This window comes from Sceloporus occidentalis, unplaced genomic scaffold, assembly GCF_023333645.1.
Source record: "Sceloporus occidentalis isolate IW3139 unplaced genomic scaffold, rSceOcc1.0.p SCAF_3, whole genome shotgun sequence".
Classification (NCBI taxonomy): domain Eukaryota; kingdom Metazoa; phylum Chordata; class Lepidosauria; order Squamata; family Phrynosomatidae; genus Sceloporus; species Sceloporus occidentalis.
The window spans coordinates 86,165,204-86,192,912 of record NW_028316983.1 but is presented as its reverse complement, the minus strand read 5'-3'; the positions used below and the strand labels follow the sequence as shown (position 1 = coordinate 86,192,912).

Genomic DNA, 27,709 nt, shown 5'->3' with positions numbered 1-27,709 from the left:
TTGGGGGGGGGGGGGACAGTAGGTGCATCTCTACACTGTAGAAATAATGCAGTTGGACACCACTTTTAAGTGCTGTAGCTCCATCCTATGGAATCCTGGGATTTGTAATTTGATGTTCCCTGCCAAAGGTCTAATCTGCACTGCAAATAATGCAGTTTGACACCACTTTGACTGCTGTGGTTCAATGATATGGAATCTTGAGATTTGTAGTTTGTTGTGGCACCAATGCTCTTTGATAGAGAAGGCTAAATATCCCACAGAACTACACATTGCAGGAGCCATGGCAGTTACAGTAGTCCCAAATTGCATAATTTCTTCAGTGAAGATTAGACCAGAGTGGTGTTGCCTCACAAAACTAACATATAATCATACCAGGGTTGTTGCTTTTTTAAATGGCGTATGTGTGTTTTCGTCATGATTTTAACTTTAGTATATTTTAATGTAATTTTATACTGTTTTTAGATTATTTTAACTGTTTTTGTTAAATTTTATTTCTTATAAAAGCAATTTACATGTAAACTAATACATCTTGTATCTTCTTAATATTACTAGCTTTCTAATATTGTGTTGTTATATGCTTAATATTGCTTTCTGTTCATTCAGTTCTAGAAATACGGACTTCCACATTGAGTTCTTAATCAAAAGGAGATAAGATCAGAAAATAAAGCTATGATATTAACAAATCCTAATTATGTCCATTTGTTTACTTCAGCCTCATACAAATCTTACTGTGAACTAACCTCAGCCAAACTAATACCGGGTGCTGTAGTAAAAGAAAAAGAATCAAAGGAAGCTTTTTTTACCACCACCTGTTTTTACAGAAATTGAGTATTAATTCCCAATCTGTATCGAAAGTCTTCATTGATTTTCCATTTATTTGTTCAGATAACTTGTCCATTTAAATGTGGTCCATAAGTTTCATTAACCATTCGTCTATCGTTTGCCTAAGATTATTTAACTGTTTTAAATTTTATTGCATTTTTTTTTTTTAAAAATGTTTCTTTATCTGTGAGTTATCTCAGGTCTCTTCTGGGAGAATGGCAGCACACAAATCAAACAAAACAAAGCTACAAATCCCAGGATTTCATAGCATTAATCCATGGCAGCTAAATTGGTGTCAAAAAGTGCATCATTTGTGCAGCCATTATGAATCTCTCCGCCTATCAATCTTCTGTTTATGGCTCCATGCATCCACACTGCAGAAATAACCCCGTTTGGCACCGCTTTAACTCTTTTCTGGCTCAAGGCTATGGAATTCTGGGAGTTGGAGTTTGTTGTGCGCTCTGCTCTGGGCCCCACAACAAACCCCAACTCCCAGAATTCCATAGCCTTGAGCCAGGTCAGTTAAAGCGGTGCCAAACCGGGTTTATTTCTCCAGTGTGGATGCAACGTATGTATCCCATTTCTGTTTTGAGGTAGCCCATCCCACAAAAAAAACAACAACAGCTGTCTATCGGGGAAGAGCCATCTTAAATAAGGGCTGCCCGACTTCTCTTAAGGGTTGCCTAGCGACAGGTTAGCCATCTTTACTGAGGGCATGCGCTCACTAGGAGTCAAGGGCAAAGAGTGAGCGGTGCCTGCCTTCGTCCCTAAGGAGAGGCTAAGCCGAGGAAGCCATCTTTGTTATGGGCAGAGGCGGCGTCAGCGGCGTTGCGTCAGCTGACAGGGCGGTTCGCTTTCCAAGATGGCCGCCGCCTGGCTGGGGATGTCGTTCTCGGGGCGCAAGAAGAAGAAAGGCAGGGCGCCGGCCTTCTGGTCCTTGGGGGCCTTGTGGCTGACGTGCCTCGCGGCGCGGAGCGTGGCCAGCGGAGGGGAGCCTCCCTTGAAGTGCGAGGACCTGAGAGTCGGGCAATATCCTGGATCTGGAGCGAGGAGGGAGCCCTAGGAGGCCTGATAGGCCCTTGGTTGCCATGACGACGGGCCTTGCAAAAGGGGCCTCTGCGCTGCTTCAGTTGCAGCTGAGCTTGAGGGGCTATTTGTTGCTTTGCTGCTAGTGGCGGCCCTGTGGGTGAGGCACCTCCAAGACACCCCATCCTCCAACTCCCAGAATGCCATAGCCTTCCCTAGCAACAGTGCTCTGCTTGTTGTTGTTGTCACCCATCAAATTATGAAATTTTGTTTAGAACAAAATGCTCTGGGTTTGTTTGTTTATTTGTTTGTTTTTATTTGAAATCTATCTCCTCAGTAATATACAGAGGCAGTCTATGGCCTTTGGTCAAAGTGTATTGTGTACCAAGCCTGGAGTCAGCTGAGAAAGCAGCCTCCTTTTTGTAGATTGTTTCGACATAACTTTACATTCATTCACCTGTTTATGAGGGAGCCTCGCAGATAAGATCGTTTTAGCCCACGTAAGATCGGCCTTTGAGAAGATTGGTATAGTTGAAGCAGCCCTAATTGGAAGATACTGACTTGAGTGCCCAGTTGTATATCTTTACTCCTTATAGCCACCCTCCCCATTCCTATCCTTTTGATTTCTTGACTGCAATCTCTGTTCTTATCAATGCTTGGTCCAAGTTATGGGGAAACTTTACTTCTATTTCTTCATTGTTTAGGCTGAATTTGTGTAGATCCTCCATGCTCATTATTTTTGCTTCCTTTATGTTCAGCAACAAGCTTGCCTTTGCACTTTCTTCCTTGATCTTCCTCAGTAGTTGTCCAAAGTCTGTGATGTCTTCTGCTAGGAGTATAGTGCCATCTGTGTATCTTGGCTTGTTGATGTTCCTCTTACCTTAACTCTTTTCTTCTGAGTTTACTCCTGCTTTTCATATAATATGTTCTGCATACAAGTTGAAAAGGAAGGGTGAAAGGATGCAACCTTGCCTGACCACTTTGCCAATTGGGAACCATTCTGTTTCTCTGTATTCTCTTCTAACCGTAGCCTCCTGTCCTAAATACAGAATCATAATCAGGACTATCAGATGTGGTGGTACTCCCATTCTCAAGTCGAAGGGTTTCACGGCTGGAATCCATAGTTTTTCTGTGGTGTTTTCAGGCTATGTGGCCATGTTCTGGAAGAATTTATTCCTGATGTTTTGCCAAGAGACAATGGCTCATTAATTAAATAGACACCCTGAGATCAACACAGAGATTAACATGTAAATCACTTCTTTTCAACAAAGGTCAAACAGTATGTGTGTGTGTGTGTGTGTGTGTGTATATATATATATACACACACACCCCAGTCACTCCCAGGCCCGCATTCTTTGAAGATGCCAGCCACAGATGCTGGCGAAACATCAGGAATAAACTCTTCCAGAACACTGCCACATAGCCCGAAAAACCCACAAAAAACTATGTACTCCCATTCCTCTAAGAGCCACCCATAGCTTATCGTGATCTATGCAGTCTATAAAACATGGTGATTTTCTTTTGGAATTCCTCCATTAGCCATTGTATGCTCCTTGACTAAGAAAACCCTGTGAAACACCATAAGTCAACACGTGCCTTGAAGGCACATACACACAGCTATGAAAATTATATTAATCTTCCTCCAAACAGGAAAGGATGGTAGTGACAAAGAAGCATGTTGTGGCACAAGGGAAGGTAAATAGTGTGGTTTTAGTTTAAATCATATATAGTGAAGCCACCCAGCTTGAAACCATGCTGTGTGGGAAAACGTGTAACTTAAGCAGGTAAAGAAGAAGAGTAATGATCATTTCCAACACATGTCTTCTCGCTCTACTGATTATACGTATTGGAGAGGTGTATTCTTCCTCCTGAGGTGTAGGAAAAGAGCTGCTCACTTGCATGCAGTTCTTAGGGAACAAGGTGGTAAGATATGTGGGGACATCACAGGATAGTAGTAACAATGCATGGAGTGCAGCTCTTCTCATTTCCTCTCACTGGGAATCCAGGCAGCCTTGCTCTCTATTGCCTCACATTTTATCTCTTTTCCATCCAGCTTTTTGCCTTATTGCCTGCCTACCCTCTAAGTATACTTGAACTTGATGTACTGAAATCGGTGTGGTTTAGGTTAGTCACATCTAACTCAAATCCCATTTATTTTAATGGTGCAACTTAAGTATTACTAAGTCTTGATCTGGCCTAATGTTTGGAAATTATAAAGCATTTAATTTTTTGTGGTTGGACTACAGTAGAAATGAGGAAGAAAGCACAGCTTTTCTAAAAATGTACTTTTAAAGTCATACAAAGTATGAAACTATAAAACATTAATGACTTTGGGAAGAATTGTTTTGTAAATCTTGAATGGTGAATGAAGAATTTAGAAGTGCTGGAGGTTGTTAAAGCTGACGTGAGTTAATTATTTTAACACAAATGTTTTTTTCTTAACAGATGTTCTACTTGTCTTTTTCAGAAGAAAGACTCACTTTTGTCACCAGGGATTATTCCCAGTAAAGTGTGGATAGGATTGCCACATGACTTGAAATGTTGTGCATACTGCTCCAGGATGTAGGCCACATTAAGCACAACGAGACTTAATTTTCAGTAAATGTGCGTAGGACTTGTTGCATCACATTTAAGTACAACTAGAAGTTATGAGAGATTTCTGCTTCTCTGTGAAATGAAAGTTTGAAGGCACTCTGGAGAAGCCTTTGCTCAACGCAGGTGCTGAAATGCAGGCTATAACTTCTTCTTCTCTAACTGTGGCTTATTAACTTCTGCTTAAATGCCTCTATTGAAGAAGAACTCACCACAACAACACTGTGCAATCTAAGACAGGCTGCATTCCCATGAAATAATCCAGTTTGACACTACTGTAACTGCCATGGTTCAGTGCTATGGAATTCTGGGAATTGTTGTATGATCTATTTAATCTTCTCTCTTAGAGAGTTCTGGTACCACAACAGCTACATTTCCCAGGATTTCATAAAGTGGTGTCAACCTGGATTATTTATGCAGTGTAGATGCAGCTATAGTGTTTTTTTTTACTTCCAAACAGGTTGTTCTTTCCCACTTTCCTTTATAAAATCTAGGTCAGTAGTTTGTGATCACTAGGTCATAATGACTGGAGCATTTGGAAGCTGAAACCTGGCAAACCACTTACTGATCTAGATAAATGTGACACTGCTGATGTCCTTGTGCTGTGTGACACCTCAGTTGAGATAGTCAGTGATGTAAAGTGGAGGGGATGACAGTGTATAGGAAAACAACATATTGAAACAGAAGAAAGAGGAGGAGGAAGAGATCTGAAGCAGGAGAAAACTGTTATGCAGTGTCTAGTTAAGCTCTGAGTTGTAATGTTTTTTATAAGTTGCAGACACATCATGTAGGCTTCTGTACTCTTAGTTTTAATATTACAATGCAAAGAAGAACTAACGGCTTGTTGTTGTAAACTGGTTAATAAATTTGTTGTGGTGCTGCTGTTGAACACTTTCAGCTCACATTTGTTTCCCTTAATTCTTCTAACATATATTTGTGAAGATCCTAAAATAGACAATGAGACACAAGAACCCTTGAAGTGTACCAACCACACTGCATATGGTAAGGACTCTGGTAGTCAAATGCTTCTGATCGCCTTAATATTGCACATTATTTTATGAAATGATGTTAATGGTCAGGGAACATAATTAGATCCACCTTTCCACTGATCACATATGTCTTTTTAGTGATGATCAGAAACACTGTATATAGGGCTTTCTCCTGCATGAGTTAATACTAGAGTGGTCTGTATTATTCATAATTGGTTGCATGTGTAGTGTGTTTATTTAGTGGTAGTATGTGAAGCTCTTTGGTTATGAACTTTTCCCCATGTGTCTTGATAGTAATTTCTAGTAATTAGATAATTTAGGTTATATATGGACACATATAAATACTCTGTGTCACAAGTGGAAAAGAATTCAAACCGTTTTTTGGAAACATTCCACAATACCAGTCATGTTAATTTGTTAAATTTGACTGGATTTGAAATATATCATTCCCTTTTTCTAAATATGTTTTTCATTTAATCTGTGCTAAATTAATCATGTGTTGTCATTTTTCTTTGTGTTATGTTAGCTGTATTGACCAAAGCCTTATAAATATTTGTTTCATGTGTTCTTTATTGAAGCCTTTCAATGGGGCTCAGCACACAATGTTCTTGTTTTTGTGTCCTCAGTTCCCTGCCTTCCAGCACCAAATATAACATGTAAGGATTTTAGTGGAAATAAAACCAAGTTTACTGGAACAGAAATTGGGTTTTATAAGCCTGTAGAATGTCGAAACGTGTAAGTAAGAGTTGTTGTTAAGCTTTATTTATATGAATGATCAGTACATAGTGGCTCTACTAAACATTAGGTATATTAGTTACAAATTTATTATATATGAAAAATCTTATATATTTCAAACGCCTTTTTATTTTTTCAGAGTGCTTTAGTCCACTTCCTCTTAGTGTTGTTGTAGATAAGTGAAGAATGAAGTGATAATACATCTGTCTTAAATGTGGTAAAACTACTTCACATTGACATTATATTTGTTATATTTATGGTCTGAAGGGATTTATAATCACCCCTAATAATTTGGCTTTTGGAGACCAGCTTTTTTTTTTTAGCTTGCCTTATTTCTTTACCAGTTCAGTCTTGTGCAGAATTCGGTATATGAAGACAAATTTATTTCAGTAGGTATAGACACGCTTTGGTCTTTTTATAGGAACAAACTTCAGATTGCCGATTGCCTTTTGCTTCTGTACCCTGGATTATAGTCAGTCCCAAGTAGTGTATACAGAATTATGGCCTGAGTGCAGAACAGCTGATGTGAAGACAGTCTTAATTGGGCTAGGATTGGAAGCCTAATTTTTCCTTCTCCTTTCTAGTATTTTAATAGCCTATAATGCCTAGTTTGAGCCACTAAAAATCATGTTTCAACTACATCAACCATTGGAATTCATACCTGGGCTAAGATTTGTTCTTGTGATCTAAAACTATTCTTTTGATAGTTTTGATAAAACTATTCTTTTGATAGCTATATGATACAAAATGGTTGCTAACCTTCTTTATCCTTGTTATTTTTTGCTGGTTTAATTCTCATGCTCTAGTTTTTTTTTTAAATGGCATTCTATGAGTTGAGTGAGAATTCTTGTGTACCAAGTGTTGTAGCCAGAATTACTGTTATGGCTAGAATTAGTGTTGTTTTTGTGTTTCCTGACTCCTGTGAGATTTCTTATGTCCCCTCAAATGAAACTAAGCTACTGATAATAAGAACACATCTTTTTATTAGTAGCAATAATTTTCTAGAAAATAGCAAGGGGCTATTCCTTCCTGGCACAAAGAATATCCCATTCATAGAGAGCAGTAGATCTGTTGAGCCTGTTTAGTTTTTTTTTGTTTTTGTTTCAGTTGTTTTTGGTTTGTTAAAGTTAATAGGAAATGGCTGAAATCGGGAAATCGGGATTTATTCGTAGTGGTTTAGGTGACAGTGCTCCAAAATGCCTACAGTGTAACTCCAGGGTTTTTTGTGGGTTTTGTTACGCTCTGTCTTTTGACCTATAATTGACCTATACAATTCTGTCTGAGTTCATTGGGGCTTCATCTGAAGAAAATAGATACAAGGCTGTTGCTTTAGACCAGCGGTTCCCAACCTTTGTTGGGCCGCGACCCCCCATTGGGGATGAAAGTCCCGCCCGCGGCCTCCCTGATTGGTTGGGAGGCTGGGAAGGGGCGGGACTTTCGACCGTCTACAAGCCCCAGTGGGCTTTGTGGCCGGAAGTCCCGCCCCTTCCTGGCCTCCCAACCAATTAGGGAGGCCGTAGAGGGAAAAGGGGCAGGACTTCCGGTTGCAAAGCCTGCTGGGGCTTGCAGTCCCGTCCCCTTCTCCCCGCGGTTGCCTGACAGCCCCGGGGAGAAGAGGAGGAGGTGACCCCCACTCCTTCCTCCTCGCGTGTGCATGCACCTGCGGGGAGGGAGGGAGAGGAGGAGGCACCCCCCTGCCCCTTCCTCCTCATGTGTGCATGCACCCGCGGGGAGGGAGGGAGAGGAGGAGGCACAGGCACACGCAGGGAGAAAGGGAAAGGAGGGAGCGCTGCCCCTTCCCCTTTTCCCTGCCGATGCCTGCTCCAGCGCCGGCGCCCACGGGGAGGGGGGGGGATTCCCAACCTGGTGAACCCCGAGAAGGGGGAACCACTGCTTTAGACAGAGTAACTACTCTGTCTTTTAGCAGAGTAAAAACCTGTTCAGTCATAGCTATAAGTAGACACATCATATCTATCCAGAACCACAAAGTAAATTTGGAGTAGGCCAGATATAATTTACAATAATGGAACAGATTATCTGTGATATTGTCTTTCATTAGAACACACTGTTTACTCTTTCTGACTGCAGCCTGCATGGCTGAAACTAACATGATAGTTCTCTATGAAGAGGTATGCTACTCTGACCCATTTACCACTTCCAAGACCTATTGCAGAGCTAGCCCCCCCCCCCCCCCCATGCCTAGCCAGCTATTTGTGCCTGGAGGAGTGTGGGGGGAATTACAGAGGCATCTGGCTGTGTTCCTGTAGCCCCATACAAAGTGATTACATTATCTGCTGCGGTCCATCTGGATATGAAAAAACTATTTTAGGCCTAGGAGAGCCTTTTTTAAACTTATTAAAATATAATTTACAAGCTAAATAATATACAATCAAAGATGAAGAAACAGAGGGAGGAAAAGAAGAAAATAATAAGAAAAAAAGACATACAGCTAATAAATAAATTCTGACTAATGAAATGAAAAGAAAAATAAAAGCAAGAGAGAGAAAAATATTGTTCTACCATTAAAAGTCCAACTAAGTAATCCTACTAAAATTATTAATAATCATAGCCATGGGTTATTACATCACTAGATTTCTTATTGCTCAAAAAAGTTCCATATATGGTTTCCAATCTTTCAAAAAGTCTTCAATTGGCTTATCCTTCAGAGGCCTTCTTAACTGAAAATGACTAGAAATCACTTTCTCTTCACTGTTTGTGATCAAGACTCTCCTTGACCCGAAAGGACCCTGGGATCCATATATGACAAAAATGCCCCACACCTACTAGAGAGCATGGAGGGGAACAGATATGTGTGCACACGTATGTATGTTTTTAAGATTCCAGGAAATCCCTGTGGGGTCAAAAATGGCCCTGTGGACTGCATACAGGCTGCAGCCCAGACTTTGCACCAAACCTGGGGTAAAATGTCAACTTGTATTGACTTCCCTGTGTATAAGTGGTCATATTAAGTAAATCAGAGCATATTACACTTAGGGTAAAATTAGAAAAGTAGTCAAGACTGAAACATCTTTCAATTTCTACAGCATCCCCCTGTTCATGTTGCATTTCATTATTATAAATGTGATAGTACTGCAAACCTTAATTCCCAGAACGTTTGCTATTTTACGTATTTCTGGCCATGTGTTGTTGGTTTTTCAACATAGTTAGCTTTCCATTTAATCAAGCTTTGAAGCTGTTAGATTCTGATGTTAAATTTCTTATTAAACAGGCATCCGTACAGTGTTTCAAATTCATTTAATGAACATCATTTAACAAATTGGTTCAGCCACATTTCTCTCCTTGTTTCTCTTTCTAGAAATGGTTACTCCTATAAAGTAGCAGTAGCTCTGTCTTTATTTCTTGGATGGTTGGGGGCTGATAGATTTTATCTGGGATATCCTGCATTAGGTGAGTATATTTTAAATATTGGTCTATAGGGCAGCTTAATGGCTCCATATATATATATAATTGATAACACATAGGCTATAGATTTCAACCACACTTAAAAAAAAGAGATTATCTCCAAGATTATGATATATCTATATATTTGCTCCAATTGTTAAATAGGATATAGCATGTGTCACTGGCCAGATCTGACGTTTCAAGGAACAGGCATAGCTGGCACACAGTCTTAAATTGTATGAGTTCTTTCTTAGCCACTACCAACATTTGGGCTTCAAAGATCAGGATAGGATCCAGGAGTACACCCAAGCTGTGAACCTACATTTTCAGGAGAAATGTAACCCCATGTAGCAAAGACTGAATTCCCTTTCTCTGATCCACCTTTCAACTAATAAATAGCAATTGTCTTGTCTGCTTTAAATTTTAGTTTGTTCACTCTCATCCAGTCCATTGCTAATGACAGGAACCAGTGCAGAGGAATCAAGACAGTTTTTTTGGATTGAGGTGGAAAGTAGTAGAACTGTGTGTCATCTCTATACTGATGGCACTGCAGCCCACAATTAGAGACGATGTCTTCCAGCACTTTCACATATAAGTAGCATGCAGACAAAACAGAACCTGAGGGACCACATAGGCCAATGGCTAAGGATACTATGGTGACTGGTATTGAAAATCACCAAGAAGCCTAGCAGAACCAATAGGAATACTCTCTCTGTCCAGTTCCTGGTAAAGGGCTTCCATCAAGGTGACCAAAGCTGTATCTGTCTTGTAGGCGTGGTACAGACGGCTGAAAAACGGCGACCTGCCAGCGCCTGTTTTACCGCTGGAGGGAAACTGCAGCCACCAAACCACGCAGCTTCCTTTCGGTGGAAAAAGAACCCGCAAGGGCAGCGTAACGGGTGCGCCACTGGATGCCGCACAGTGTTTACATAAAAATGGCGGCGTCCATGTATACAGGGCACCACCATTTTTACGCCCTCATCACATGCTCTGCCCCGAGGCAACCTTAGCACATGATGAGGGTGTCCTTTTGGGCCCATCTGTACCGGACTGTAGACAGGCCTGAAACCAGATTTAAATGGATCTAGATAATATGTGTCATCCAGACACCCATGAAGCTTGGCAGCCACCACACCCCACACTCCAGTACTTTGCACAAAAAATAGAATATTGGAAACTGACCTGTAGTTTGTCCAATACAGTGGCGTCCAGGGAAGGCTTTTATAACTATCTCCTTCAGGCACAGTGGAACTCTGCTTTGTTTTGACCCCCCTCCCTCTACCCATTCAGCCAGTCAGTTTTTGTTTGTTTTATTTTTAATAAGCTAAGAAGGCCAAGGGTCTAACACATGTGTTGGCTCTCATTTCTCCAAAATTTCCCTCCAGATCCTTGGGATGTACAAATTGAAAAGTAACCATCATTACTGGACAAGCAGGGGTCAAGTCAACATTCACTGGATTGGTGTTAATTATAGCATCCAAGTTGGAGTGCAGTTGAACAATTGTGCTGCAAAATGCCAGGCAAGTTGTTCACAATTCATGGTCTGGATTTTCCTCTTGTGGGCCAGTGTGTAAAAGAGCTCTGACCACTCCAAACAGCTCCGCTGGCTGGCTCCTTGCAGATGCAATGGTAGCTCAGCAGAAATGTTTTTGTTGTTCTTTTCTGGTGGCAGAGTAGGCCCTCAGAGAGGCTTTAGCCTGCATTTGATTGGCTCCACTCCAACTTTTCTGTCAATGTCACCCTAATCAGCTTGTCACTTGTTTCATCTGCCAACTCCCTGGAAAACCAGAGTTAAGCTTCAGCAGAAGAAATAGCAAGATACTAGAAAGGAGGACACCCAGGAGCAATTCTGTCCCACCATTTTTCTATTCCAGAGGTCAACCACAACTTGGACAGAAAGACAGAGTCCTATTGTGTCTAAACGGGGTAGTTAGCCATCAGGAAACCATCTGAATCCACAAGCCTCATGGGGTGAACAAACCTTCTCCCACCCCTGCAGAGATTCTAAGTCCCAGTGGGCCTGAATTACACCAGATAGAGATTTAACAATGACAACAGAACAGTAGACTTTCAGATCGCCATCATCTCACCAAACAAACAAACAAAAAACACCTAGGTCCAAAGTGTGCCCAGCTGCTTAAGTGGGGCCAAATACCACTAGGGAGAGACTCATCATCATGATGGAGAGACCTGCGTGATTCCTGATAGGGCAATCTCAGCATGGATGTTGATGTCTTCCAATACAACAAAACAAGGTGACTTCGACATTAACCTGGCTCAAAGAACTGAAACAGTTGAGCAGCAGGATGGATTATACACCAACAAAATCTCTATTAAATCCTGGACATCCTCCTTTAGATATACACATGAGAACTCTGCAGACAATGGAATAGAGAGCCTGGTCAAGGGGGTGGAATCATGATAGATCAGTGCAACACCGCTTCCCTGGCCTTTAAGTCTCAGCTGCTGTTGGCCAGAGAACCCTGGCAGACAAAGCTGAGAGAGAATAAATCCTCCATACACACTTCATTCAGGTCAGCATGCTCAGCCAGAATCACTTCCTGAATGGCAGCAGTTTTATCATTCAATCACTTGGCGTCCACCAGCAGCTTTTTCAGCCTAGGAGACTGCTGTTAAGGCTATCCAGATTTTTTGGATTTAAGGCAACCAGCACCTTGTTACTTCTGCTGCTGTTAAAGTTTAACTGTTTACCTTCTCTGTATGTTGTTCTGACTTGTACCTTTGGGATAACTTATTCATTAAGAATTCCATTAAAAACAGGCAGCAGTGTCTTATTTAAAAGTAAACAAAAATTAACTTCTTAAGTGGGATTATAGTTCCAGATGATAGGACCACATTTTTCTTATGTTTGCAAACCTAATGCACCTTACCACCAGGTAGCACTTTATCAACATACATATCTTCTCCTACACATGTGGCAGAGCCTATTCTTTGTTCAGATTTTTGCAAACTGGGATGAAGGTAATCAGGGACGGGAGGCAGGATGTTCAAAAATATTGTTCTGGACAGGGCACTAATACAACTTAGATTTGCTGGTAATCTTTGCACAGATGAAGATTTTTTAAAAAAAATTCTCAGCCCTCAGAAACGAATAGATCTTAAACAATTCATTAATACTCTAGGAAATTTTCCAGCTTCTAGACACACAATCCTACATGCTCTGTTGCTCAGGGCAATGAAGTGCTTAAGTTTTTATCTAGATCAGTTCTAGAGATATATTTGGAAAAAAACTGATTCAACACGGATTTGTCCCTTTTAGGATCTACTCCAGGGGTAGGCAACCTTTTTGACCCGGGGGCCGGGTTGCTGTCCCTCAGACAACTGGGGGGCCGAAGCCAAAAAATAATTAATTAATTATTTTTTTTTTTAAAAAAAAAAAATTAAATAAATAAACAAACCGGGACAAATGTAGGACAACATGTTCAAATGGTGGACACCTTTTTTAAAAAAGTGGAGGACACACAAAAAAAATTGCTGATTTTTAAAAAAATGTTAATATAAATGCATGTTTCTGAGGCTTCTATAGACAATTGCCCCTGCGCGCGAGAGGTCAAAGGCCCCGGCGGCAATCGGTGGCAGGACCGGGCTGGGGCCGGTCCCAAGGCCTCGCCGGGCCGCATCCGGCCCGCGGGCCGCAGGTTGCCTACCCCTGATCTACTCCATGCACATGTGGACAGCAAAAAGGCTGTTCTTGGCTACCATTGTTGTTTCAGCACAATCTCATCCAGGGTATGTGCTTTGAATAGCTATGGGGCTAATACATCCTGTAGCCCAGGATAATGAGGAGAAGGAGTCAGAAACCCACTGAAAAGATTTTTTCAATAAAATTTATTTGTATTAGCTTGGAGTTCACATTGAGGGTAGATTTTATATTTTTTAAAATGACAGAGGTAGAAGTCCTTGATTAAATTATGAGCTGCAGTACATATTAAAGGGACAAAACAGACAATCAAAATAAGCACGTTTCCAGCCAGCTTTGAGGCAGGGCATTTAGATGAGACTGCCCTTGAAGCTGGCCGAAAAGCACACCCAAACTGTGCCATGGGGAGAAAAGTCGGATTAAAAAGTAACTGGATTTTTCCACTTCTTCCTGGAAAGTGTGCTCCTTTGCATGTACGTATAAATGCACCAACGCAGGGCTGCTCTAAAGGGACGCTCTTTCCAAACCCTAAGCCTAATTGTACATGTAAATGCCCCATCACAGGAGTGCATTTAAAATGGATGGAGCTGCTGTACTCAAGTGCTGAGGGTGGTAGTGCCCAGAAGAGAAAGTGTGACATCTTTCATGGAGATGAGTATAACATACACAAAACAGACAGTCATAGAGGGGGCATGGGGTTAAAGGGGGCATGACTGAATCTTAGCAGCATCTGTATAGGCACACCTCTGCTCCTGTGCCTCGTGCATATGAAATGTTGCAAATGTATGCAAGTTCACAGGGACAGCCATGGTCATGGAATGGGATGGCAGTGATCGATGGTTCACTTCTGTAAAGGTGCTCAGGGATGGTGAGGGGTAATACTAAAAAAAAAGTACCTAGCGGCATGGCTTGAAGCTGTGCCATGTGGTCATGACATGTGTACTCCAGCCACCTTGGGAGCATGTGGTGTGGTTGGTGGAGTTTCAGTGCAGCTTTGGAAAAGGCAGCTTCAAGCTGATTTTTCCTGCCTGTCTGTTTCACTCCATAGATACTTTTCTCTTATTTCTGAACTCTTTTGCCACGAAGTGTTCTAGTGATAATGGCCCTTTCTGTTCTGAGTTGTTGCTGGCAACAGCAGTGCCTATGCTTTTACATGCTTGGCTGAACATGTTTTAATTATTTATTTGCCCATATTTTTATAAGTGTAGCAAGCCTCATGTACCCATTTAGACTTAAACCCTTTCAGATTACAGAGTGTCATGATGGTATTTCCCCATGGAATACCAATCCATTATGTCTGTCACTCTTTTGCATGTTAGATAAATAGACAGTTTTTGGATGCCAATGTATTATTACAGCACTTAAAAACATACAGCAATCCAGTATATGCAAACAGTTTGTTCCAAAGCTTTTCCTAAACTGCAACAACCTTGTGTTCTGACAGCTATTCACTACTGTGTTAATACCATTCTTTTACAGTATGTTATATTATGTTTGACACAGATCTGTGCCTGTAAGTTGCTGCTATCCGAAGTGTTTAGACAGATGCAAGTACTAGTAATAGTAGTACAAACTGTTGTTGTGCCTAAAAGAATAACCAGCTCTGCTACAAATCCTGAAGGGACTTTCTCTATAGTAACTTTCCAGTGGTGACATGGTACCATTGTGCATCCACAGTCTCAAAACTAAATACAATTATTGAAGACTGAATAAGAACTAGCACGAGTTGATTAATATTTAATTTGGAAGGGACATAGATGGATTGATGCTGTAATTAAATGCATCATTACAGATTATAGAATAATAAGATGGCAGGGACTCAAGGTGCACAAGTCAAACCTTCTGCCTGTACAGCTTAACAGCATGTACTGTGAAAGCTCTTGTTAATCACTTTGGAAGGTGGTACTAAATGAGCATCTTAGATTTGCCCTTAAGGTGGGCTAAATTACTCATTTTGTGTTAGATCTGCCTTTCATAGGTTTGTGTCTGACTTCTGCATATGCAACCACTCTGGTTACTCTAGGCATTTTGCTATTGATAGCCCAGCACAAAATGGTTACACACACACACACACACACACACACCTCAGTTTGAAAAGAAGGCTGTTACATGTGCATACATTTGTGAGTTTTTCAACAGTTCTTTAAATTTCTTTAAAGTACATATGTGTTGGTAACAGAAAGCTACTGATAGGGAAGCACTGAAAAACAACTGCGTTGCTTAAATACAGCCCTTCAAGGTAATTCCTGAAGGGCTTTTAGGAAATGAAACATGTTTGAAGAAAGTATTATTTAAAAACTACTTCCATGGTAATTCTAATATCCTTAAACACAATTGCTCATTGTTGTAACTGTTTCTTTATTCACAGGTTTATTAAAGTTCTGCACAGTCGGGTTTTGTGGAATTGGTAGTTTGATTGATTTCATTCTGATTTCAATGCAGGTAAGTTCACAACATCAGAATTAAAGGCATTGGACAAGGTCCAAAAAACTACTTAGGCTTCCACAAGAGGCTTAATGCTAGTCCAGCAGCTAGTCATTTGAACAACTCACTCTTATTTGATATCACAAACATCTTTTAAAAAATTCTTCAAATTGAAAAGCAGTTTGTATAATGTGGATGGGTTTGTTGGGGTTTTTTAACTGAATATATATATATATATATATATATATATATATATATTGCATTTAGGGGAGAATTCTGGCCATTGTTATTATTATCAACATTTTACTGATTTTTGATACATAAACAAGTATTACTTGTGTTCTTTCTTAATCTTTCCCATCCTGTTTCCTTATATTTCTTTCATTGCTGGTAAAAATGAAACAGGAGTAAAAAAAATGAGTGAGGGAGAGACAAAAAACAGATGAAAGCAACCAGAAAAATACATGAAATGTTTTTGAATTTTAGATTTTTCTCTAACTTATTACAGCTTTATTAGGTTCAGTGTCAGTTTGTCCAAGCTACTAGTAGTGCCACCACTGGTTGTGCAAACAGCCTAACACCAACTGTTGTACTTTTTCCTCTATCGGGATAAAGCCTATTGGGAGTGCCATTGCATTTCATACACATAAATATTCTTGTAATTTTATTTCCCCACATTTACTGTGACAAACCGAGTACAATGTGGAAGTACATGTATGTTAGATCATATATAGTTGCTGTAATTTCCACTGCCTTATGGCAAAGCTAACAAAATTGCTTCCTTGGTTATAGCATTGCAGATATTTGTGTACCTTTCATTTACCACACAGTACTGAATTTTCTCTTGTAGGTAATCTAGTGAGATCATCAAACGAGTCCAAATACAATCTAAGTATAACAAATTTATCTATGAATCACTCCAAAAATATTTGAAAGAGAATTCCAGACATGTTATTTTTGGAATAATCATTTTTTGAGCTCTAAAAAGAGGCATTGTGTCTTGTTGAGGGTGGGATAATGTTTTTCAGGAATTCTTTGAGGTTTACATGGTTCAAAATAGGCTTTTTCCCATTTAAATGTAATAATTTCTCTTCTAGATTGTAGGACCTTCAGATGGCTCTAGTTACATCATAGATTATTATGGAGCAAGGCTTACCAGACTGAGTATTACAAACGAGACATTCAGAAAACCTCAGATATACCCCTAAACATACTAGTAAGTGTCTTGATCAGGTTATGTGAAGGATTCCATAGATGACTATTTACTGTAATTCATTAGTATTAAATGTATGTTTAGCAAAGGAGTGGAATTCACCAAGTTGTGGTCTTTCCACATTTCATTGTTGGTTTCCTAAAACTATCTTAAAAATTCATAATGTTACACATTAATTGAACTAGCACATTCTTACTGCATGCATTCAATGGGGTTGTTATTGCTTCATTTTCTTACTGCTTAATGGGCTCCTTGAAAACATGGATGAATTTATTGGGTAGCTTGTTACAATGTTAAAAAAATGACATACACGCATACATACAACTGGTACATGCGAATGTGTACACTCCTGTAGAATCAACTCCTAACACATTTTAAGAATGTTAATTGATCTTAATGCAGCCACACTGGTTTCAAAACTATTACTAGAATGTGATAGTTTGTAACCTTTGTTTTGGGCTTTTGTAGGACATGACGTAAAAAGGGCAATGTTGGATTGGAATAAAATCATGAATTGCTGGGAAGAGAGACTGCTTCTTTGAGAAAAGTTGAAATATAAATCACACAAACAAATAAACAAACAGTAGTAATGTATAACTACAGCAACACACACACACACACACACACACTTATACTATAGTATATAGTTATTTGTAATAATTACTCCCACAAATTTAACAACTCAGTCTGTGAATAAGTCCAAGATGCATCTTACTAAAAGCAAATGCCCCATAGCCTGTAATCAACTGAATACACAGAAAGTACACAAATTCCTCCACCCTATGTTTTTCATTTGTGCTGTGGTTTGGAAATAGGAAGAAACTGCTAAGTAGAAAAAGCAACACCTGCTATTAATAATGTTCTCTATAATGAGTCAAACCCACTGCTTAAAAAAAAAGCATCATACATCTTTTGGCAAAGGTAATATTTGGTTCCCCACCCTTTTTCTTCATGCTTTCTGTAGGTGGCGCCAAACCCCATAGCTAAAATCAAACTTTGTAACAGTTGAAGGTAGGTGTGTGCTTCAGTTGCTGTGTACAAATCTCACACTAATTAATAAAACTAAACTTATGCTTAAACTGGATTCTCCTTCAACCTCAGGCAAATGCAAGACTTTAATCTAGCCTTCTATTTTGTGTGCTAGCATAGCAAAATGTTAAATCTGCAGAATTTATTTTTCTGTCTTTATGATTGCTCCATACTTCTGGAACTTCTCCTAATTTACTTCTTATGCATGATAAGATCTTGTGCATGCTGCAGCAGTCCTTAAAGGTATTAGAAACGTGTGTGAGAAAGTTTTCAAAACCTTTTAGATTGGAAGGAAAGCATATAGCTGCTTTCCTGCGACATCTTTGGTTGTATTCATGGTTATATGTCAAGTTTTTAGAATGTGTTTGACAAATATAATAATATGAGATTCTGGTTGTGTGTCTTCTCAGTTGAAGAATTTCATGAAAGATAATAAAAATTAATGTACATAATCCCGCTTTACATTTGAATATGTATGTACCACAGCATTAGTTTAGAATTGTGTTAATTTTGCCACTGTTTTTTTAAAGAAAAATTAGCATATAAAAAGCTGTGTTCTGTATCTGGGTTTGTTTTTTTAAATAAATGTCATAATTATTATAGCAATAGAGTATAGCAGCTTTACCCCAAGGGATATCCATGGATGGGAACTTTAAAAGCCCAATTTTCTCTTTTCAACCCTCCACAGTATTTTCTGTTGGGAGAAAATGAAGATGAACATATGTATGAAACTGCTATAGAGCATTGGCCTGTCATATCCAGTATGGCCACTCTGACAATAATTCTCAAGGAAAGTTTGTGTCATTTAAAGACTTTGTGTAGCGATCTTGATGTCAATATGGAATAGTTGCTGTTCACACTCTGAAGGAGTTATTTGACTTGTATGCTTGACTTCCTGTGAAGAGGAATAAAGAAACTACTGTTACAGGCGCTTTGCTATGCTGCAGGTACCAAAGGGGTAGGAGAACGTTATTGCAAACTATTCTTTCATAGTCCACAGTAGAGATTACGAATATGATTTCCGGCAGATTTTCAGGCAAGTATTAACTAATTAATATTTTTTTTCTTTCAGAGTTTAGCTCCATATCCTCCATTTTTATGTGAGGAAGATGCCTGAATCATAAAGTATGGAAGTGGACTTCGTTCACAGGATGTGATTTGAAGGAGTCACTAGACTTTCTGCACAAGCTGTAACTTGCAGACCACTTCATCAAACACAAAACAAGTTAGAGCTTTTGTGGCATGGTTTTAACATAGCCTCATTAAGAAGCAGACAAGGACTTGCTTTTTAAATGATAAATAAGAATAAGCAGTGGACATTATTTATAGTAAATCTATTGTGCAATACTGTATAGTGGACTTCATACAAGTTGTACAAAACTGTGAAAAGCATGTATGTAAATATAAAAGGAAAGGCAGGAAGAAATGACTTCACATTCAGCATCCCTTTCCCTATTGCTCTTTAAAAGCAAGAAAAGAATTCAAACAAAAAATGTTGTTTTACAGATGTACAAAGTTCCAGCTCATTCGCTTTCTCCCTCTCTTGCATCAAGTACATCCTGTACTTTTGGCAACAAGTTGACTGGATATTTAAAAGCTGCGAACTGCTCTGAAAGTTTCACATAGTGGGTTATGGGCCATGTGTGTTTGATCAAAATTCAATTACTGCACTGTGCCAGGCTTGGAAACCTATCATTGCAAGTTATGAAGTATGACGAAATAAGCTACTCTAATTGGTTCAGTATGGGGAGCAGTCTCAACCAAGCTTGTTATGATAAATAGCTTCCTGTGTTAAAGGTTCTCTGGAGCTTAAGTGTCTTGGCTCACCTCCTTCAACAGAATAAGAATATTGTTCCCTAGGAACACTTACATCACTGTCCCTCTTCCCAATTCAGAATTAGATGTTTGTAGCATTTTTCATTTTGCTCTCATTGAAGGATATAAACAGTGGGTATTGCTATCATTTCCCTTGTCTTCCATGCTGTCACATCTCCTTCAAGTCATAAAGTGTCTTGCATCCCACGGGTACAGAGGTATAGAGTATTTTGATATTTCAACACAACTACTGTTATTGGCAACTTTACTTTTGTTAGTTATGCTATGTTGCCACTTGGGGAATGGTAAGTGATATTTAAAACTGAACCCACTTTTTAATATCTAAAATAAGAGCAGGAATGCACTGTGGCACTAGGCCTACCCTAGCGCTTGCTCAGTGTGTAGCTTGATAGGATGAACTTGGTTCCATGCATGAGAATGCTGACTTGATAGTTTTAACAGCTTCTGCTTTTAGAAGAAAGAATAGGCTTAATAGCTAACAAAGCTAATGCACAGAATAATCTCCACCCATTTTGTGTGTGTGTGTGTGTACACTTATGTGTTTGTATGTAAGTAAGCAGGCAGAAAGTAAATCAAGATGTACTGATGGTTCTCCATGCAATTTTTAGTAGATCAGCAAAGGGTTCCAACTCCCAATGGTTTCTAAAAAGTGATGAATCGCCCCCCTCTGCCTAGTTAGGGATAATGGAAAAAGAGGAATAGATTTGTGAGCAGGGATGTATGTGCACATTACATGGAGAACAAAATCTTGAGAGAGAGAGAGAGAGTGTATCCCGTACTGGGAGAAAAATGTATAAATTAAATGATAAACCAATAAGGATATTAAATAAATAAATGAACAACACCTCATTTCTTAAATCTGAGCTGCCCTTTTGTACCTGACTTGTTGAACCAATGAAAAACCAAGTAGATCACACAGTTCTCTCAACTGCACATATTTGGACAACAGCACTCACTGGTCTGTGAGGGTAGTATCTCATGTTCCCCACTGTTTTAGGAGAAGGTTGTGCAATATATAGCGACTGATACTATTGCTGAAGGAGCTAAGAAAATATGAGCTGTATTCTTGCTGGTTTTTTTTTTTTTTTTTTTTTTTTAGAACTCTGCCTTTCTGGTCACAGATTAGTTATAGTAATAGGTCATAACATTTTGCATACAATGATACAGCATACCATTGTTATTATCCAGTTACTGTTTTTTTCTTAGCTTTGATCTTATCTTAGCTTGCCATTATATTTAAATGTTCTGTTTAACCTTCTGCTAAAAGATGTATGTTATGCTGAAGTTGGCATTTCTAGCCTGTAGTAGATTTGCAGAAAAAGTCTCCCACTTAAAAAAAAAGCAATATCCTTAGTCATCACTTAAGCAATGATGAAGTACGGCAGTACAAAATTAGAGGGAGGAAAACTTGGTGTAATAAATGTAAGTATACACATCTCATTAAGATGGGAAATAAACCCTTCCATTGTTTTTGTAAATAGGATGTGATCAAATGCTTTAGGATAGTGGAGCGTACACTTGAAATGTAAAATGTCCTTAGATAATATTGCCCTGCAGGTCCCCCCCCCCCCAATAGCAGGTAAATGATAGTAATCAGGTTATAGCTTTTAATAAAGTTCCCAAAAGAAGGAACTTTACCTTTAAAAATAGAATGTGACTGCGGGCACTTATGCTAATCTTCCTTTTGGCAAATCAGCTTTTTTTTGTATTGAATCTCGCTTGATTGAATAGCACTGGAGCTGCCAGAGTAAATGCTATTATCAGTGTACAGTAATTAAGGAAATAGTCCTTGTCACTCGAATAGCATCCAGGCTGTGCCTGCTGTAATAAAGTTAAATGATAAAGAAATCTCTTTAAATAAAGTGCAGCTACTGGAGTGTGGTTACTTCTGAAATGCAGTGGAACAGTGCAGTGGAGTATTATTGGTGATAGAAAAATATGCCCACTGAACACAATGCAAATGTCAACTTCTAAAATAATCAATCTTCTGATTTAAAGCTAGAGAATCTTCCATCTTTAAAAATTGACAAGCTTGGGGCACTTTGTTTTCTTGATGCATGTCCTCAAAGAACACCAGATACTACTTAATATATTGGAAGAATATTTGGAAAATGTACTGCTTGGGCTTTGTCAAATTCACTTGTAGAGTGATATCTAATGCAACATATCCCATAGACTATTAAATATCAACTGTTTCAATCTTATGAATGTTCACATGACTTGGAAGCTGAGGCTGCTTTTGATTAAAATACAGTGCTATCATTCTTGTAGGCAGATTTACGCCCATCAATGTATCTAAATTGCAGGTGAATTGCCGAAGAATTCTACCCTGAAAATTTGTACCTGTGAGTCATGTCATGAAGATACTTTTTGCAGATAAAGTCTTTGGGATTGTGGTCTCAGTCAAAGGTGATTAAAATTTGTAGCGCATAATATTAAAAAATAATCCTTTTTGTCATATTTGATAACGTACCTTGGATGAGTAGCTAGGCTTCATTTGAAATGGATGAATGTAATGTTTCCTATGCATTTAGGATGCATTTAGAAGATGGCTGCCGAGCTGATATGTGTTGTGAAAGTTTTAGTTCAGGCACAGAGCAAGGGTCTAATGAAACAGTGTACTCACTTACAAACATCTTTCAGGGTATAATGACAAAGAATTTTTAAGTTACATAAGTCTAAGCAATGGGATCATAGAAAGTGTTAACAAATAATGTTCTTCATAGTATTGCCTCATTCCCCCCCCCCCCTTTTGATTTTGCAGGTGTCCTGAGATTTACTCTGTGTAGCAGGTGTGGGTAGAATCCAATATCCTATTATCCTTACCAGTGCATTAGCCCAGGTATATATACCCAGCTACTCCACACAATCTGTGAGGTGAAAGTGGTGAATGAGCCAGGGCAGCTGAAGATATGTGTGCAAAAGAATTTTAAACATCCTTTGTCTCCTCCACAGGGTTGGGAAAACGGGAGCAGGGGGAATTTCTTTAAAATGTGAAAGGAGGACAGAATGAGCTTATGCAGAGTGATGCATGATAGGCAAAGGGTGAAAGAAGAAAAGGAAATCTAGCATCTGGAAAATATGCCCACTGAACATAGTGCAAATGTAAAATTCTAAAACTGGCCAAGGCTCAAGACCCTGAAGATATAACTGTTCAGAATGCTGGTTCTTTTTAATTCTTATGGTTAGAAACACCTTTGTTTCAATTTCCCTAGAAGAAAGAATTTGGAGGAATGAGATAACTGAGGTCTGCAGTGCTCAGACAAAAATTCTGGAAGACCTTCTTATGTAAGAAGGCTGCCACTAGGAGACAACCCCCATGAAGAGGAGCTTTGCACATGTCTCACCTCTGGTTCTAAAACCAAGAGCCCATTGATATTTACTTTCCCTATTCACTGTGTTTCATCTTGTTCTGACTTGTGAGTAGATATGGCACAATGGTTATCTTCTAAACCTAATAACTCCTGAAAGCTGATCTGCTTTGGGAAAATGTCATATGTATTATACCCCTAAAAATGTTTTGTAATGAAGCTAAACTGTTCAGAAGCAGATCTAGCACATTATTTAATGCTGTTTAGAGCAATGACCCAAACTTTGGTGTTTTAGACTTGAACTGCTAGCTTGGCCAACCGTATGGAAGTTCAGAACATCTGGAGGACTAAGTTTGGGAACCACTGGCTTAGATCCTATAACATGGCTGCAGTTAGTGTGTGTTCTTCACATGTGCTGTGGCATACAGTTCCTTGAGAAAAAAGTGGTGTGTTTTGATTATACTTTTTTGGTCCCTGTTTCCATGTTCTAGCCTTTTGCTACTGTGCTATCATTTCCAAGCTTCTTTCACATTGCTTTGTTGTAGTGTATGAAACCCCACTGCCAGTGCACAATACTGGCTGCATGTGTGGGTACATGGGCAACTAGGATGGGACATCAATTCAGCTATTTATTTCATTTATTTTCCAGATGGTGACACAATTGCAGTATACCTACTGTGCTATACAGTGGTACAATTCCCATCCTCCCTTAACACAGGGGAACACATGGCAACAACACTAGCTCTGTTCTTCAATGAAAGCTCAGACCTTTTTTTTCCAGTTCAGTTACCCAGTTAAAGTACTTTGCTGGGTTCAATTTTACAATGTAAATTTAAAAAAATCTATAGCAGAAATCTAAAGAAAAGCTTGAGGATCCCAGCCTTCCAAATAGCTGCATTAATAGCCGAAAAACAGAAGTTATGTGGGTATTTGAGCAGTGACTGTTGCCAATTCTTTGTTCTACAAACTCTTCATAATGACCTTCAGCGCTGTACATTGCAATAGAAGCAGGAATGCGCTGATCCATTTTTTAAAACATTATAGCACAAGCAGTGGGTTTTCAAGTTGAGACATGCCAAATCTGAAAGCAGATGCTTTCCATTTTACAGATACTAGATCCGCACACTGCTTCAAGGACAAAGGAAACACTCATCCAATTAGAAGAAGCATGAGGTTGTAGCATAAGGCCTCATTCCTTCAATAAAGAAAATTCTGGAAGAAGAATGTTGACCTTAAGTCACAATAAGTGCTGTTAAAATAATGACTGTACTGTAATTCTAAACATTGCACACACACACACACACAATTGCACTGCTTTCAGATGTGCAGAACTTTAATTCCTTATATGGCTTCACTGCCCAAAGCAAATGCCATGGGCCATATGTAACATGCAAGAAGTAAAGTGGACTCAGCATTGTTTATTTTGAGTGTTATCAAATACAAATGGTTTACTCACTGCCTGTCGAAGAACTGTAGGCACCAAAATCAGCAAGAACAGCATTTGGACTGGGGCTTGCTGAACCAGAATTCATCCCTGAATAATAGTAATAAAAAGACCTTGCCTTTCTCTGATCACTACAATAAGCCCTCAAGCATTAAAAAGGAGATAAAAGAGAAGTCTATGGTGAGGGAAGGGGCAGCAAGAAACATCAGCAAGTATGTATCACCATCTTTACTTATCTTTGCATGTGAAACAAAACAGCAAATTTACAACTGTTTCCATATGTTTGTCCTCCTTCCTACAGGCATAGAGCAGTAGATTTTGGAAGGAAGAAAATGCTACTCCTCTGGAATCTGCTGTCTGCAGCTGCTCTATCATGTCATTTCATTTCATGGTGATGCAGCCCTGTTTGACACAAGTACTCTGGGGTTAGTGTAAGGTTCCTTGAGTATGGTTTTTCACAAAATTTCAGTCTTATTCTTGGTAATCCTCACTTGCACCTGTTAAAATCCATTACATGGTATTTCTCTGCTGCCTTCTCTCATACCCCCCTTATCATGAAAGCAGCATAACTCAGTAGAGGAGAAGTAGAGAGTCTTCCTTTCAGATGTTTTTTTTTATTACACAAACACACAAAATAAATGCTGCCAGTGTCAGAGGTTCAGATGCGTTCCATGCCCTTATTATCTACCAGATCACTTCTCACTGGGTCAGGGAGAAAAAGGCAATTGGAAAACTGGACTGCACTGAAATTAGTCGCCTTATCCAAGCAGGGAAAGAAAAGCACTGTGAAAGCATGGATCCTGACAAGTACGCATTGTAAAAGCCTTTCTTGCCCAAAAGCAGGCGAGGGCTGCTCAGCATGAAAGTGAAAAACCGGAAGTGCAGAGAGATGTTTAAACTTCCCCCCATGCAATCCTGGTGCAGTTTTATCCTGTTCTCTCTGTCTGATCCAGTTACTGTGATGAAAAGGCTTGCTACTAGGATATGTGGGCCATTTTCATTTGAACTGTGGTGAAAGGAAAGGCAGGATTAAATCTGTGGGTGGCTATGAGACTGGTGGGAGACATCAGTATGTATGAGACTGAATGAGGAGAGGGTAGGAGTGTCTTTGAGGGCATTGGCAACAGTGCCCCTAATGTGGAGCTTGAGAAATTATTACAGTCCTTGCAGTCAAACATTCATCAATAGCTTAGCTTCTTAATTTATCTCATATGAGGGACTGTCGGGTCCCCCCTATACAAGTACACTACAGACATGTGGGCCTCCAAGCCATTTCTGACTGATGTTGACCTAAGGCAAACCTTTTTTTGGCAGATTTTATTTTGCCCTTTCCTTCCTTTGATGATGAGAGTGTTGATTTGCCCAAAGTCACCCAGAGGGTTTCCATGGCTGAGTGAGGATTCGAACCTGGTATCCCCATGTCCTAGTCCAACGCTCAAGCCACTGCACCATGCTGGCACTTACAGTGTTAAAATATACCACTAGATATTATGGTCGTTAACAGGAAAAGTATTGGGCCATTTATACACAAAATTAACTGGTCAATTATAAGGTAAAAAGATTGAATTTAATTACATTCATGTTAGAATGGCAAAAAATAGAAGTTAATGTAAAGGGATACAGCACCTTTGAGACTGAGAGGAAGGTAGTTGTAGCATAAGCTTTCATAGACTAAGACTATACCAGATGCATGGGGTGAAGTGCTTATAGACACATGAGTCAGCAGGTGTGTGTGTGAGAATAGTAAAAGGAATGTAAAATGTATGGATACAGTGATGAGGTGACAAGTTCAGTTTTGACAAAGTTAGGATGAAAGATATTGTCTAAAGTCAAGATGAGTAGATAATCATGTGAATGATGGAGAATGTTCTTGGAATGTAGTATAATGCTGGCTGAGAATCAGAAAGAAGTTTTGATAAAATGGGAAAGAGTCCTCATCAAGCTAATGTGTTAACTATTGTTATGTGTGTAGCATACCAGGGAACCACTGGCCCGATACAGACTGGTACAAAGCGCTGTGTTGGGGCCAATTTTTGGGCTTGCCCATGTGCCATCAATCCGCCCTGCATTCTCAGAACATTCGGGAAGCAACTATTGGAATATGCTAAGACCAGGTTCATAACAACTTCCCACAGAGTTTTTACTGCCGTAGCCCCCAAACTGTGGAACGACTTGCTGGAGGACATCTGTCTTATTACCACCTTAGATGCCTTTAAGAAGGCTCTTAAGACGGATCTCTTCCGGCAGGCCTATCCACCCAATCTGTTATAAGAGTTAGAAATACTCCACCTCTATTTGTAATGATAGGTATTTTAAATGATGATTTAGTCAATATCTTGTATTGGTAATGGTATGTTTTATTGAGTGTATTTTATATGACATTGTTTTTATTGTTGTAATCCTGCCTCGATTTGCAGGGAGAGGCGGGAAAGGACAGGTTGCTTACCTGTAACAGTATTTCTTCGAGTGGTCATCTGCGAATACATACAAATGGGTTTTACTGCGCCTGCGCAGTGCTGCTCGGAACCTTCTGGGATCACTGGGCAAAGTTTACTTTGCAACATATAGAAACTTTTTGGCGGTAACTCCGCCCACCCGTTATAAGGCCCCTGCCTTCCCGCTCTTTTCCCCAGTTCCGCAATTTTTCCGCCAAGCAGGCGATGGAAAGAGCCAATAAGAGCAGGACACTGAGGGGATGGACGGGTGGGATTTGTATGTATTCGCAGATGACCACTCGAAGAAATACTGTTACAGGTAAGCAACCTGTCCTCCTTCTTCGTGGTCTCTGCGAATCATACAAATGGGTTAGACTGACAAGCTTAGGTATGCGGTGGAGGGAGTGTCCTGAAACCAAAGCTATGGTAAACCAAAGGTATATTTATTGCAATAATAAACACCTGGAACCATAAAAAGAGTCAGTCTCTTTGTTCATGCACAAACCAAACATAGCAATAGTATTGCAAAACCTGAGAAGGGAATAACGGGTCATGCAAGACCAATCCCATTGAAATTGTGCAAGCCCACATTCAACAGAATGCAAAAAACAATGGCATTATGTACATGAATGCTGAGGACCAAACACATCAGAAGAGCAATCAATGCAACCCTGAAACCAACACAGCCCTCCCGAAAGCTGCGTCTCGGATGGCTCTGGTGTCCAACCTATAATGCTTAATAAAAGTCAGAGGTTGGGACCAGACAGCAGCCTTACAGACATCCTCTAAA

General features: G+C 39.6%; 1 protein-coding gene across 7 annotated transcripts; it reads left to right on the top strand.

Moving 5' to 3' along the window:
- Positions 1-1,671: 1,671 nt before the first annotated feature.
- On the top strand, positions 1,672-27,509 carry TM2D1 (TM2 domain containing 1). Of its 7 annotated transcripts, XR_016280476.1 has the most exons (9): positions 1,672-1,855; positions 5,373-5,442; positions 6,056-6,164; positions 9,481-9,572; positions 15,596-15,669; positions 16,749-16,867; positions 17,829-17,875; positions 18,582-18,851; positions 18,966-27,509. XR_016280476.1 is itself a non-coding variant. In XM_089515292.1 (7 exons), exons 1-6 carry the CDS (start codon positions 1,685-1,687, stop codon positions 16,857-16,859), a joined length of 627 nt encoding a protein of 208 aa, XP_089371418.1. In that variant the 5' UTR covers positions 1,672-1,684; the 3' UTR covers positions 16,860-16,867; positions 18,966-27,509. The 7 variants fall into 7 exon arrangements, 2 of the variants coding, with proteins under 2 accessions (XP_089371418.1, XP_089371419.1); XR_016280474.1 differs by lacking the exons at positions 17,829-17,875; positions 18,582-18,851 and having other exon boundaries at positions 18,966-22,138; positions 22,945-27,509; XR_016280477.1 differs by lacking the exon at positions 17,829-17,875 and having other exon boundaries at positions 18,582-18,840.
- Positions 27,510-27,709: the final 200 nt, after the last annotated feature.

Bases quoted from the DNA above. Each gene is read 5' to 3' on its own strand.
- TM2D1 (XM_089515292.1), top strand. From the start codon at position 1,685: ATGGCCGCCGCCTGGCTGGGGATGTCGTTCTCGGGGCGCAAGAAGAAG. The intron at 5,443-6,055 runs GTAAGGACTCTG...TTGTGTCCTCAG, and splicing joins TACCAACCACACTGCATATG to TTCCCTGCCTTCCAGCACCA. The intron at 15,670-16,748 runs GTAAGTTCACAA...TTTCTCTTCTAG, and splicing joins TCATTCTGATTTCAATGCAG to ATTGTAGGACCTTCAGATGG.